The 15,929-nt window shown below is 43.7% G+C and overlaps 1 protein-coding gene across 3 annotated transcripts in view; it reads right to left on the bottom strand.

Annotated features, from left to right (window-relative positions):
• Positions 1-15,929, bottom strand: part of SACM1L (SAC1 like phosphatidylinositide phosphatase) — a 543,139-nt gene that overhangs the window by 398,719 nt on the left and 128,491 nt on the right. For all 3 annotated transcript variants that reach the window (XM_075315019.1, XM_075315018.1, XM_075315020.1), the window contains 2 exons: positions 9,656-9,730; positions 8,251-8,378 (listed from right to left, as the gene is read on the bottom strand). In XM_075315019.1, the coding sequence (XP_075171134.1) occupies positions 8,251-8,378; positions 9,656-9,730 (203 nt within the window). The remainder of the gene's footprint in view (positions 1-8,250; positions 8,379-9,655; positions 9,731-15,929) is intronic.

The following is a 15,929-nucleotide window of genomic DNA, read 5'->3' as shown; positions in this document are numbered from 1 at the left end:
GTGGAGCAAGTTAGTGACATATCATCCGGTCACCTGCACAACAAGTCCCAGAGTGAAGACAGTGACATGCTCTGCTCTGACACATAGTGTGCTATATGTCACTATCTGTCTCCACTCTGGGACTTGTTGTGCAGGTCACAGAGTGGAGCAGATTGGTCCCATGCAGCGTCCGGTCACCTGTGCTGCTGGTAGGAGCACATGATCACACTGCCGACACCGCGCCCGCTCTCCTGACAGCTGAGCACAGCGGGTGGGTGGACAGTGTGATCACATACTTGCGTGACAGGGGGGATTTCAGTGGAGGAAACCCCCCCCTGTACTCCACACTGGAGGCCGTACCTCCCACAGCTGACCGATGGCAAGCAGCGCGCTCTGCCTTCACCGCTCCACACTGGCGTCCTCCGGATCCTCCCCTCGATGCTGGGCTGTGACGTGCGGTAGTCACCGCCCACAGCCCAGTCAATCAGTGTGAGTGGCGCCGGCATCCTCTGACGTAAGCGTCAAGTTTGAGAGCCCAGAAATGCCGGGACGTCAGAGGATGCTGGCGGCCACAGCTCCAGGGGGTCATGTGACAGGCACTGAGCGTGCAGGATAGCGCCACTCAGTGCAAGAACTGGAAATACAAGCCAATGGAGAAGATGCATACAATGGTAAGTGACACTCATTGGGAAAATAAAAAAAAAAATGGGTGAACCACCCCTTTAATGGTTGATAAGATGTTCTTTTCCTGAAATACTGTACCCTTTTATCATTGTAGCCAACTAGTTCCTCACTGTGTGCAGAATTATTAGGCAAATGAGTATAATTTTTATACATGTTGTCCTACACCAAGCTGTATAGGCTTGAGAGCCAACTAACAATTAAGTAAATCAGGTGATGTGCATCTCTGTAATGAGGAGGGGTGTGGTGTAATGGCATCAACACCCTATAGAAGGTGTGCTTAATTATTAGCAAACTTCTTTTCCTTTGGCAAAATGGGTCAGAAAGAGATGACAGGCTCTGAAAAGTCCAAAATTGTGAGAGGTCTTGCAGAGAGATGCAGCAGTTTTGAAATTGTCAAACTTTTGAAGCGTGATCACCAAACAATCAAGTGTTTCATGACAAATAGCCAACAGGGTCGCAAGAAGCGTGTTGGGCAAAAAAGACGCAAAATAACTGCCCATGAATTGAGGAAAATCAAGCGTGATGCTGCCAAGATGGCATTTGCCACCAGTTTGGCCATATTTCAGAGTTGCAATGTTACTGGAGTATCAAAAAGCACAAGGTGTGCCATACTCCAGGACATGGCCAAGGTAAGGAAGGCTGAAAACGACCACCTATGAACAAGAAACATAAGATAAAAAGTCAAGACTGGGCCAAGAAATATCTTAAGACTGATTTTTCAAAGGTTTTATGAACTGATGAAATGAGAGTGACTCTTGATGGGCCAGATGGATGGGCCAGAGGCTGGATCAGTAAGGGGCAGAGAGCTCCACTCCGACCAGCAAGGGGGAGGTGGGGTACTGGTATGGGCTGGTATCATCAAAGATGAACTTGTGGGACCTTTTCGGGTTGAGGATGGAGTGAAGCTCAACTAGTAGACCTACTGCCAGTTTCTGGAAGAAAACTTCTTCAAGCAGTGGTACAGGAAGAAGTCAGTATCAATCAAGAAATTCATGATTTTCATGCAGGACAATGCTCCATCACATGCATCCAACTACTCCACAGCGTGGCTGGCCAGTAAAGGTCTAAAAGATGAAAAAATAATTACATGGCACCCTTGTACACCTGATCTGAACACCATAGAGAACCTGTGGTCCCTCATAAAATGTGAGATCTACAGGGAGGGAAACAGTGTCTGGGAGGCTGAGGTGGTTGCTGCACGCAATGTTGATCATAAACAGATCAAGCAACTGACAATCTATGAATGGTTTGCTGTTGAGTGTCATCATAAAGAAAGGTGGCTATATTGGTCACTAATTTTTTTAGGTTTTGTTTTTGCATGTCAGAAATGTTTATTTTTAAATTTTCTGCAGTTATATTGGTTTACCTGGTGAAAATAAACAAGTGAGATGGGAATATATTTGGTTTTTATTAAGTTGCCTAATAATTCTGCACTGTAATAGTTACCTGCACAAACAGATATCCTCCTAAGATAGCCAAATCTAAAAAAAACCCACTCCAACTTCCAAAAATATTAAGCTTTGATATTTATGTGTCTTTTGGGTTGATTGAGAACATAATTGTTGATCAATAATAAAAAAAACTCTAAAATACAACTTGCCTAATAATTCTGCACACAGTGTATTTTAACCTCATCAGTCCATAGGACTTGTTTGCAAAATTTATCAGACTTGTTTAGATGTTCTTTTGCATACCACTGGATACATATCTATTATGGAAGATCAACTCATTCAGCTGGTAGACAGAAGAATGCTTCTTATTTAAATTTTCAGCAGGTTTATTAAAACCAGTACTAAAAGTAAAAATGAACAGCCTTTCATAAAGAAAACAAAACAGTACATAAACAGTCGATATATTTGCGGGGTCCAACCGTAAAGAATTAAGGTTCAGCTCTTTGCAACACAAGCACTACTTTGGAGGTCTGTTCACCTCCAGACACAAACTTGCATGAGACCAGCGGCCTCAATTATATCAGCTAGTCCACGCCCTAAAGTGGAGATCTGGTGAACAGTAATCCCATCCATCTCTTTAGCCATTCACAAAAACCCCAGCCCTGTTGAAGCAGTTTAATCCTCTCAGTACCTAATATACTGGAGAATATATCCAGGTTTACATCACGGAGAACAATCTCCCCTCTAGTATCGTACCAGAGACTATTTTACATATTCTATTCTACCCCTTCCCCTCCTTCCCAAATCTGGGAGTTTGTCACCTTCAGACCCTAGAATAGATCAAAAAAATGGGTCTAGACTCAGACAAGTGGGTGGTGGTGCAAGTGAAAAATGGGTCCAATCCAAGATAATAAATACATTCCCTGCACTCAGATTGTGATGCAAAAAGTTTTTCAAATTTATTGGTCTTCGTCAAGAGGCGCTTCAAGATGGGCGCCTGGGATATGGAAATTTGAGTGGATTGATAGCGTTTGGTAGAGAATATCATCACCATATCACCAGCCACAGCGCTGCTGCGCTGGCTAAACCCAGGACCATTATCCTCAAGGTATTCTCTACCAAACGCTATCAATCCACTCAAATTTCCATATCCCAGGCACCCATCTTGAAGCAACTCTTGACCAAGACCCAGGCGGGGTTGAAATGTCGGAATGACTTTACAGTCGCCTCAATAAATTTGAAAAACTTTTTGCATCACAATCTATGAGTGCAGTGAATTTATTTATTACCTTCAGACACTAGACAGGGAAGTTTCAACAGGGAATTTGTGTTTCGGTGTAGTTGCCCAGGCCTATGCTCCATATGAAAGCTGAAGTCCTGGAGCGCAAGAAACCACTTAATTACCTGGCATTCTTCCCATTTCTTTCCCTCTTCCATCTCAAGGTCACATGGTCTGACACTAACCTGAACTTTCAGCCTAAAAGGCAAATTGTCCATTTGGTGGCAAAGCACTATTTTTCCAAGATGGCATAGGTTTTCTGGGGTTTTTTTTCCCCACAGGATGAGAGAGTTTCCTCAGGTATAGGACCGGACGTTCCCCGCCATTTATTTCCTGCAATAATACAGCTCACAACCTAATCTCTGAATTATCCATCTGGAGCACAAACTCCTTATTTAAGTCGGGTGCCACCAAAGACCGCTTGTTTACATAGGGCCAAGCTTAAATTCCTTGAAAGCAGTCTCCACTTTGAAAATCCCCTTGGTCACCGACGACTTTGAGCTCTTATGAAGGTCGGTCAGGAGTTTGTCTATCATGGTGAAATTCAGGCTAAAGGCCCCGTTACACGCGTCGATTTAATCGGGCGATCGCATGTGCGACGTGACACGCCCAGATCGTATTTATGATTTGCCGGCATCGCTTATTGGTCGTTAATTTGCTGTCACACGTAACAATCTCAAAATCGATGCATCAGCGATCAACGATATATTGTTGGACCCAGGCGATCGTTTGAATATTGTTTGACGTTGGCAGGGTGTCAGAGCAATATGTCGGCTGCTTCCCCAAAACGAACAATTTTTTAAAAATGAACAACGTGTCAACGATCCACGATTTTCATCCTATTTGCGATCGTTCAAAGTCGCTCGTAGGTGTCACACGCAGCGACGTCGCGAACGATGCCGGATGTGCGTCACGGAATCCGTGACCCCGACGACACATCGCCAGATAAATAGACGCGTGTAACGGGGCCTTAAAATGTAAATAGTAGCTCACAATTTTTAGAAACGCCTTAACCTGCATCTCAGAGCGGTTGCGGCCAATTTTGGATCGTCCACTTTGTTTACTTGTGGCTTGATTTCGCCCCTCCCAGCGATATAGTCCAAGAATTTGGCCTCCTTCCGCATTGTGCACTTTCAGGTTTATGGTAAACACAGTGCCTCCCTCAGCGCTTACAATACCACATGGATCTTATGCAGATGACTTTCCCAATCCGAGGTGAAGATCACAATGTTATCTAAATAAGCTGCAGTGTACTTCTTGTGGGGAGCTAGGATGCGGTCTTGAAGGTAGCTGGTACTTCCTGCAACCCAAAAAGCATCTTGGTGTACTAAAAGCAACTGTCAGCTGTAGAGAAGGCAGTCTTCTCCTTGGCACCCTGGGACATGGGGATTTTGCCAGTACCTTTTTGTTAGGTTGAAGGTGGTGATGTACCTTGCTGCCCTAGTTTCTCAATGAGCTTATCGACACGTGGCATCGGATACGCGTTGAATTTAGAAACTTCATTCAATTTACAATCATTACAAAACTGCCATTCTCCATCTGGCTTCGGTACAAGAACAATGTTTTGTTCTCTTCAATTATGTCCAGGCTTAACATTCTCTTCACCTACTTTGAAATCACCTCCGGGAGAGCTTTGAATTCCAATTTCAACATTGCAGATTAACACTAACACACAATCTCTTGTACAATATGCATCAATTCTGCCATTCTCTCTTGCAACTGGGTCACATAGTCGATGACAATCCTTGGGGGGAGGGTAACCGCTGATTGACAAGTTCCCTTTGCTATGTCCATGAGTCCACAAGGATATCGGCCATACAAGAGCTAAAAGTGAAAAAACCCAGGTAAGGCCTGGGGAACTTCTCTGATGGAAAATAGCAAGTGTGGAAGTAGGCAGTCTCAGTCATCCTTCTCATTGACTTTGTTCAGCACTGACTTCAAGATCTTGTTAAATCTCTCCACGAGACTGTGTTTGCGGGTGATTCACTGAAGTCTTCAGTTGGGTGATCTTCAGAGCTTAACACCGTTCCCTTATGACCAAAGACATCAAAGGAGTCAAAGTGAAAAGGAGTCAAGGAGTGGTCTGTCAACATATCCTTTGGCAGTCCAGTTTGAGAGAAGTTGTGGACCAACTCCTGGGCTATAATCTTAGGGGGAAGAGTTTCTCAAATTCACAGTCTCCGGACATCGTGTTGCATAGTCCAGAACCACCAAGATATACTGATTCCCTCTATCAGACTTGACCAGTCGTTCCACTAAATTCATAGCAATACAGTCAAATAGAATTTCTATAATGGGAAGCGGCACTAACGTACTATGGAATTGGGCATCCATGGAGGTTAACTGGCAGGTGGGACAGGAGTTACAGTAATTTACAATCTTCTGGTGACAGCCAGGCTAGTAGAACCTCTGAGAATTTGTTCCAGAGTATTGCCAACCTCTAGATGTCCTCCTAAGACATCAGTGTAGGCCATGTCCAATACCCTACACGCCTATAGGGTCCTGATACCAACAGTTGCTCTATTACATCAACCCTCAGTTTGGTAACCCGATAAAGTAACTCCCCATTTACTACAAAGTATGGGAATCTGGTGGTGGCAGCCAGCTCCTGAGCTACCAATTTCAAAACCATCATGGTGTCAAAAACCCTTTAAAGTGTAAGGTCTCATTTCAGCACTCCCAAAATTCCCCCCGGAAACACCCAACGCAGGTATTTTAGCCTCATGGATCTCTGCCCAAAAACACACACAAGGGAAACTCAACCACCTGCAATTGTGATGGGGTTTGTTTAAGAGTGCACCGGCATTTATCTGAGTAAGTGGGTTCCCCCACATTTTGCCACAAGTCCCATAATAAGGTAAAGTCCCACCCTATTATAAAACGTGTGTAACAGGTCCTTTACCATTTCGACTTCATGAGACTCAGTGCCACAGTTCATTTTTATGGTCACACTGGTAACATGTAGTCATTGTCATCCCGATGGATGCCCACCAACATCCCCAGAATCAACTGGTGAGGAAGTGTAGCCCTTACCAGGGTCACCAAACTCCCAGAGTCAGAGTCCAACAGATCCTTCACTGTTACACAGTTTACTGCTATGGAACATGTCTGTGGCACTTTGCCTGGTTGACAGACCACACTGTAGGCCGGATAGGCATAATATGAGGAGTGCCGACCTATGCTACAGTCCATCGGCTAGGTGACCTAAGCCATGACACCATCAACAGATTGTAACATGAGCTGGGGACGTTGAAAAACACTCAACCACCCCTCCTTGGGCTCCCATCACTTGTGGCTCTGGTATCCTTCTTCTGGGTCTCAGCCTCCCTTCTGGAACCCCAGTATGGAGATGCTGTGAACCCTGGCCTCCCCAAGGACCTCTCAACCTTCTGGTACCTTTCTACCAAGGCCATCCGGTCATCAGCATTTTGGGGATCTCCCTGGGCAATCCAGGCCTGCACAGACTTCCTAAGGGTGTGAATGAAATGGTCCATAACAACCTATTCCACCCTCTGGGCTGTAGTGGAGGACTCCAGCTATAACCACTTTAGGGCTACATGTAGCAGATCAAACATTTGGGACTGGGGAGATGTGTCAGCGTAATAAGCCCAGTGATGCAACCGTTGTGCATTGACAGTAAAGGTCCCTCCCAAGTGCACCATTATTTAACGTTAAGTTTTCAGCTTGGCATATTCCTTTGCATTCTACAAGGCCAGCTCATAAGCAACCTTTCGTGACTCACCACTTAGATATGGCACCAACACCTCCAACCACCAGCGGCAGCTTCTCCTATCTGCAACCTCTTTCAAACACGGTCAAAAATGCTTTGACATCAACCATGGGTCATCTTTTTGCATGGCCCGTCTTACCGCCTTTCAGACGTGGGAGTCATCACCTGAACTTGGGGGTAGGGGCGGTTGCCCTGCCACAGATTGCCACTGCGAGGAGCTGCATCTGCACTGCTGTGATTCTTATTTAAATTTTTAGCAGCTTTATTAAAAGCTTCATAAAACTGCACTAACAGTAATTGTAAACAGCCTTTCTAGCCTAAACAAAGCAAACCAGAACATAAAAAGTCCATATATCTCAGGGTCCACTTGCACAGAATTAGGGTGCAACATGAGAGCCACTTTGGATGTGTGTTCACCTCCAGACACAAAATTCTGAGTGAGTCCAGAGGCCTCACTTTTACCTGCTGGACCATGCCCTAAAGATAAAGTGGAGATATGGTGAACAGCCGTACCATCCGTTACTGAGGCTAACGCTCTGAATGAAACATATTTCCCCTCTAATATTTTACTAGTGACCATTATATGCCGATCAGAAACTAGAACTCTCAACAGTAAATGTCAGTAAAATAGCAGATGCTAATTTCTGATGCAGAGGAAGTGCAATATGTTTGTTCATTTTTTAAGCAGCTATGGGTCAACTATTAAACCCTTCTATGCAAATATGTGTATTTGAGAGATGTTGTAACTATAGTATCTCTTTGTTTTGATTACTACAGAGACAAATAAGAGAAAAAAGAGTGTGTGTTTGATAAGGGTACATTTAAAAAGAATAAACTTGAGTAATTATCAGATAAATATAACAGATATAAGCTTTATTAAAAACTAGACATGTAGTACCAAACATTCCTAAAACAAAAAGGATACACATACAATAATTAGAAGAATGGAACCCCTAAAAGATGTATATGTAATAAGGTAGTAACAAAGGAAATACAAGTATACCCAAGGCAAAGTAATAAGCGCAGCTGAAAGCAAAAAGGAAACCAACACAAGACAATAAGACCAAAAAGTCTCCAGGCATGAATTTGAAGGGTCACGTCACAGTTTTTTTATTTGTCAAGTTAAATAAACCTTATTTTATAATGCATTTGGCATGCATACAAATAAATCTGGTGTCAAAACTCACCTGAGTATCAGTTAAATGTAAAATTGTCTTTTTATAGGATATTATATCATAATCTGTTGCTTTCCAAATGGAATGGTTAAGGAGATCACCCACTTTCTTCTTACGGGTAATCACAATCAGATACATTCCTGCGAGAGTGGGAAAAAACATTAAGCAAGAAAACATTCCCTTCTTAAAAGGTTCTCCAAGAATTAGAATTATACTAGGGATGCCATTTTATCTAACTACTGCGAGCGAGTCCTAGTCACGTGTCAGTATATGCCGCAGACTTAAAAAGTGACAGCTTAGAAGACCAGTGTGTCATCTCAACTTAGAAGAGCTGTATCACCTATACCTCAGTCAGGTTGTCACATGTGAAGAAATATATTTTTCGCTGAGCAGAATAGGATTACTGCCAAGGTCCTTCTCCTCAATGTTTGTCTTCCGGGGGTAGGGGGTTGGGAGGGGGGGTACTCAGTCTCTGAGCAATGCTATAAAGCTGTCAGACTGACAGAGAAGGGGAATGTAGCTGGAGATCTCCTTGTCAAGCACAACATTGGGTTCAAATACTGTATTTCTTCAGACATGATAGTCGGCAGCTGAACGAGTTATAATACAGCTCTTGATAGTCGAAGCAAAGGAGCTGCATATTGTCAGACTGCAACTGATACAGACATGACTGGAATGGACAGCAGTTGTAAATATATAAGGGACAGCCTTTTATCTCTCAGAGAACCCCTTTAAGACTTCATTCAGACGTGCGTGTTTGTTCATGTACTCAAAAAAAAAAAATGGTATGTATCTCAATAGGGTTTTGAATCAAAGTTTCATCATTGTTTGGTCAGTATCAGATCTTACCATCAACGATTTTCAAATACAGATAAATACATCATTGATAAAACTTCTCCTGTCCGTTATGATAATCATGGACAGCACACATGACATCCGTGTGCTGTCTGTGATTTACAAGGACTAATATAGACTTTTTTTTAAACTCCAACTTGCTACTATTTCCAGAAGCAAAACATGTACACAGCCATAATTGTCAGACTCTGACCCCATCTATTGTATTGTATACGTCATTCACTGAATGTTAAATATATATTTTATTTATTTTATTAGATCAGGCAATTATGACCAGACAGTAGAACAAAATTATGGGGGGGTGGGGGGTTGTCTTTCATTTGTGGAAAAAACAAGTATTTAATAGTTATATTTTTTATGATTTAAATGATTCTTAATTTTTAATTCGGTATTTTATCTTGTAATCACTTAAGCAAAATAATAACTTCTGCTTCACTTTTCCTCAGTTATACAATTTTGAACAATTATTGAAATTGTATATAACTAAAAAAAACCCACAAAGGAGTTTCTAAATACAGCATAGTGATCTGTTATCTAGACCTCCCTTAGATAATTTACTTACCTGCTACTAATCGTACAGTGCCCAAAATACCACATATAGGTCTTGTAATAGCTGATGGTGGAATGTCCTTTTTTGCTGCAAGATATAATTGTATTTTATTTAAGTAGTATAATAATAGCATGACTCTTAGAAGTCTAAGTAAAATATCCCTAAAATTAAATTTATTTTATTTATTATCTGCCATTCTAGAATATAACCAGGGTTGTGGACTAATGAATCCAAAGGGCTGTCCCCGACCTATTAATATAATTAACATTTCTAAAATTGTCCAAATTCCTATGAAAATTAATAAATGGCTTCTAAAAAGTCTGTTGCGTTTTATTTTATTTTTTATTTTTAAACTGGAAATTGTACATTTCTACTACAACACCACAGCCCTGAATATAATCTGGCTTTGCATAATTCCTTAGCAAAATTAGATATTCCAAAGTGTGAATTGCTTACTATTGAAGTCTAAAGGTATGTGCACATACTAAAGAAACAAAACTGCAGGAGAAAAAAAAAAAAAAACCAACAACAATGCACCCTATGGCAGAAAAACGCATAAAAAAATGCATGCTTTATTTGCAGTGTTTCAGTGCATTTTTGCCTTGTATTTTGTTAATGCGTTTTTAAAAGGAGAAACAAAATATGATAGGATATGATAATTGATAGCCAAGATAGAACATACAGAATAGGATAAAAAAATAACGTGGAGTCCCCCAACGTTTCTAAGGTGCAGATGACAACTGGGGACTGATATTAGGGTGGCTTTGGCCATGATCATTTGGCCCTTTCCAGCCTAACAATAGCAGCCCACAGCCACACCAGAAGTGGCGTATCCATTAAATGTACCGATTCTGATGCTGGACCCGGCTCTTCCTGTTGCCCTGGTGCGGTGACAATAGGGGTAATAAGGAGTTAACAGTAGCCCGTAGCTGCCAATAAGTCCTAGATTAGTGATGGCAGGTGTCTATGAGACACCTAAATCAATAATCTATAAGTGAAAATAACAGACGTCACAGCTGGGTGCCCCGCACTACCCCAGGTGTCGTGACAGTGACTTCACGGGTTCACCCAAGTTCATTCTGACACCCTGTGGCTGCGACTAACCTAAGTGATGTCGCGGCTCGGTTCAGTCACTCTGATGATTTGTTGTCACAGCTGGAGTCCTCCACCTGTAACCGCAAATCAGGCAGCGACTAAAAGTGAGCCGCAGGTGGAGGACTCAACTGAGGAAGTCACCTCACAGCGGCCAGTCATGCTCTATGCCTATTCTCGATGATTGTCAGCTGTAGCAGTGCTAGAAGCGTCGTCGGATCTCATCTGGATTACATCGGACCTGGAAGGATGTATGGGGGGGTTAATAAAGTGGTTAGAGAGGGTGCTTTTGTTTGGGTTTTTTTTTTCATGTAAAGGATTTTTGGGCTGTTTCTTGACTTTTTCAGGCAGTAAACATGCAGGGATTTTTTTTTAACTAATCATGGTATTGCCATAGCCATCTTGCCTACTGCCATTTCTGTGATTGGTCGGCCTCATAGCATCATCGGGTCTATATAAGACGCCATGTTTGCCACACTGTACTCGAAAATAGTGTAGGGACTAGGGAGAGATTCTGCTGAAGAAGGCACAGTGTAATATAGCGTCACAGTACCTGTTGGTACAACAGTAAATAAACAGTAATTTTAAGGGATAATTGAAAGCTTTTCTATTCTCTTATAATATGAACAGTTCTGCATTTACTGCAGGGAAAGCTTCTGGAGTAGGGATAGTGTATCAAAAGCATGTAGGCAGTGATTCTAGCCTTACAAACTGTGCATTTAGCAGCATTTAGTGTAGGACAACCTGGATGTAGTAGGGATCGTATAATTAAAGGCCTGTAGGCAGCAATTCTAGCCTCCAACCATGGTGACTAAGGGTGCCTTCACACTTTAGCGATGCAGCAGCGATCCGACCAGCGATCTGACCTGGTCAGGATCGCTGCTGCATCGCTACATGGTCGCTGGTGAGCTGTCAAACAGGCAGATCTCACCAGCGACCAGTGACCAGCCCCCAGCCAGCAGCGACGTGCAAGCGACGCTGCGCTTGCACGGAGCCGGCGTCTGGAAGCTGCGGACACTGGTAACTAAAAGGTAAACATTGGGTATGGTTACCCGATGTTTACATTAGTTACCAGCGCACACCGCTTAGCTGTGTGTGCAGGGAGCAGGACCCAGCACCGGCAGCGTGAGAGCTGCGGAGGCTGGTAACGAAGGTAAATATCGGGTAACCACCTTGGTTACCCGATGTTTACCTTAGTTACAGCTTACCGCAGGCTGTCAGACGCCGGCTCCTGCTCCCTGGACATTCAGAATTGTTGCTCTCTCGCTGTCACACACAGCGATGTGTGCTTATCAGCGGGAGAGCAACAATAAAAAAACGAACCAGCACTTGTGTAACGAGCAGCGATCTCACAGCAGGGGCCAGATCGCTGGTCAGTGTCACACACAGAGAGATCGCTAATGAGGTCACAAAAACTGTGACTCAGCAGCGATCTCAGTAGCGATCTCGCTGTGTGTGAAGCACCCCTAAGGATACAAGTAACCCCAGACTTAAAAACTCCGAGGAGCTCTTTATCTTAATTATGGCTTCTTGTGGCCTCTGAATGTTTCAAGAGGCACATGAGGAAATAGGTTGCGGTGATGCCCAAATATAGAGTAGCCACAGTCAGGAGAAGATGATGGTAGGGAATGTCAATTACAAACTCAAGAGGTGAATTATGATGAGACACAGTTACCAGCAAATCAGATGAAGTCAGAATGAGGAACAGAGGGCGGAAGTGTAATACGAGGTGGTGGACAATGAAGTCAGTGAATCAAAATGGTGAGATGGTATGCAAAGCGAGGACATCAGCTCAGTGGGGGAGCGCCTCAGCACATCAAGAGGCAGTGGAAGGGTTAGAGTGAGAGGGTGGACAACTGTTCCCCAGAGCACCCACATGCAAAATCTAAGGTCGAGGGTTAGGTATTCCAAGTCTGGTGCTTTTTTTTTTTTTTTTTTTCTTTTACACAAAACGCAGAAGACAAGAAAATTTGTTATTTGCAACCTCTGCCTTACCAATCTCAGGAGGGGCTAGACCACTACCAGTCTGACCACCACCAGTCTGCTCAGGCACAATATCAAAATAACCGGGTCCATATTTATTGTCTGCGGGTGACCCCACTGCCTCTTCCCCAGTGCTACAATCTGGTCAATCCCCTGTCCACGACACAGATACCTCATCCTGATACTGTCCTTGCACATTAGCAAACTATCAGAAACCAAGTCGACTTTCTTGTCCCTGCGCAGAATCCAGCTGTCTCTACCGCAGGCCTTGGAGCACAATGTTAATACTCAGCCACCCCCACACAGGGTAAAACAATAAAAACGGGAACATTTCCAGACTGCTTTACCTGCATATGTTGGTGTTTAGGCTTGTGGACACTGATTACTTCAGCGACCTGATGGCGGTGGGCGACTCTCGATACTCAATCCCCAGCCCTCACTATTTCTCCCGGTATGTCGTCACCACCATACACAAGTACCTGTCCCATTACATCACCAGTCTCCCATAGTCATTTTGACTTGGCCGCACACTACTAGTTTCAGAGTCAATAATTAACGCAGTGTTCAAAATTGAACAAAATACGGCATCAGAGTCTATCCCCTACATCTGTTGCTTGCTGCGTTGCCATACCTACTGGTCATTTTGGCTAGGCCTCGGAATGACTGCAGATCCTTTGCTTGTTTGAGAGTCATAAAGGGTGCTTTACAAATGTAAAAAACACAAGATTGAACCAGAGTCTTCTGTACATCTGTAAGGGTACTTTCACACATCCGGATTTTTGCTCTGCGGCACAATACGGCGTTCTGCAGAAAAACCGCAACCGGCTTTTGTAACGCCGATTGCGGTTTTTTTTGCATTGACTTACATTAGTGCCGCATTGTGCCGTAGGGGCTTGCGTTCGGTCCGGTTTTTGCCGCATGCGGCAGATTTAGCCGATGCGGCGGCCGGATCGAACGTACCCTGCAACGTTTTTTGCTCCGGCAAAAAACACCGCATCGCGCCGCATCCGGCCGCTGCGGCGCATTTTTCAATGCATCCCTATGGAGGCCGGATGCGGCGCGATGCGGAAAAAACCGCATCCGGTCGCCGCATGCGGTATTTTCCACTGCGCATGCTCAGTAGCATGCCGCAACCGGAAAAAACCGGACCGGCCGCATGTAAAAACTGATGCAAAGGATGCGGTGTTTTCACAGCCGGATTGAGCCGCAGGGCTCAAACCGGATGTGTGAAAGTAGCCTTACTGTCATTTCTTCTGCCCATTTTGGCTAGGCCTCACAATGTCTGCATATCCTTTATCACTTTTAGAGTCAAGAATTAAGACTATTTTCTAAATTGATCTGACGTCACAAAAGTCGTTCCTTAGCAGCGATGTTGCTAGCGATTAAAAGAAAGAAAAAAACATCCAGCTCTTCAGGCGAGGAAAGCCATGGTCTTTATTTCAGCATGCAGACAGCAAATGACATGACCAGCAAAGCACTACGCGTTTCAGGTATTAATCATGATTAAGGGTGATTGATTCACCTGAAACGCGTAGTGCTGTACTGGTCATGTCATTCGCTGTCTGCATGCTGAAATAAAGACCATGGCTTTCCTCGCCTGAAGAGCTGGATGTTTTTTCTTTTACTTGCAATATTGGGCTGTGGTAGTGCCTGTCCGTGCTCCAGGGAGAAGCCAGGAGTGAGCTCTTACACGGTGAGCTGATATACCCTAATTGGGTTGCTAGCGATGTTGCTTAGTGTGACGTGGCCTTTAGCTGCCTCCGTAATTTAAAATGCGCCGGCCGTGTGGTAATGGATGGGGAAGTGGGTGTGTTGGTGATGTTGAACAAACAGATCATGATGGTCAATCAGGTGAAACAGTGCCTGCTACATGAGTACAACCATAAGGCTCACACTCCAGACTAACTGTACTGTACCACTTAGCAGGATGGTGGGAGACAACACTCTTGAAGGCCGAACAGTAGCAAAACGTTTGGTGGTTGTTTGGCAGTTTTTTGCTTTTTTGTTTTTTGGGGTTTTTTTTTTTTTTAGTTATCCCAGAATTTAATCTGAGACTCTCCTCTCCATCTCTTGTTGAGTGTACAATCCCTCCTTTGAATTCTAGACAGTACTTGCAATTAATGTATCGGCTGTACCAGGGTAGGAGGTTTTTAAAACTTGACACAAAATGTAGTCTTAGGCCCTCCTCTACATCTCTGACTGCGTGTATTACAATCCATCCTTGGACTTCTAGCGAAGCTTTGCATTGAGTGCATAGCATTGCTAGTTTTGGAGCAAGATTCTTTGTAATATTGTACCATAATTGAATCCGAGACTCTCCTCTACAAGTCTTGCTGGCTATATTCCAGTCCCTCCTACTTTATGGCAACCCTTGCACTTAGTGTATAGGCTTTACCAGTCTAGGAGTCCCACTCCTTAAAAGGGAATTGGTCACCCTTTTGCATTTTTTAAGTTATTAATATAGGCATACAGGTGGCATAAAAGTGAAATTAGCCATACTCGTATGGCTCCTGGATGAGAAACAGTTTGTCAAAAATCCCCTTTCATAGCTTCTATTTTTCGGGCTATGAGGCAAGTGTTTTGCCTGCAAGAGAAGAATGCGTCCAATCTTCATCATACATGATTCTTCCTCACAGTCTTTTCATAGTCCCTATGACGTCAGGTTTGTATTAGGAAATCTCTGCCTGCTGTCTCTCCCCTGCACTGTAAAATATCAGTGACTCCCCGGCACCTGCGCACAACAAAATTAAAGTCTGTACCCACAGAAGGGCGCAACAATCCAGGGAGGGATGACAGCCATAATATGCGCATGCGCAAGATTTTCGGCCGCACGCCTGACGTCACAGGGACACCAAGGAAGAGAAGGGAAAAAGGAACCCTGTATAATTAAGACTGGAGGCAGGCTATTCTTCGGGGCAGCGCACACCTCATAGCCCAGGAGATACAAGATGTAAAAGTGGATTTTTGCCAAACGAACCATCATCCAGGAGACATACAGGTATGGCTAATTTCACCTTTGTGTCACCTGTATGCCCATATTATTAACTAAAAAAAAAATGCCAAAGGGTGAAAGATTCCCTTTACAAATGGTCAAAAATGTTTTCTGAGGCCCTCCTCTACATGTCTTAGAGGTTGTATTGCAGTTCCTCCTTTTAATTTTTGGGAGCCCTGGCACTTAGTGCATAACCTTTGAGTGTAGCAGTCTTACTAG

This window comes from Anomaloglossus baeobatrachus, chromosome 6, assembly GCF_048569485.1.
Source record: "Anomaloglossus baeobatrachus isolate aAnoBae1 chromosome 6, aAnoBae1.hap1, whole genome shotgun sequence".
NCBI lineage: Eukaryota > Metazoa > Chordata > Amphibia > Anura > Aromobatidae > Anomaloglossus > Anomaloglossus baeobatrachus.
This window is presented reverse-complemented; position numbering and strand designations above follow the sequence as displayed.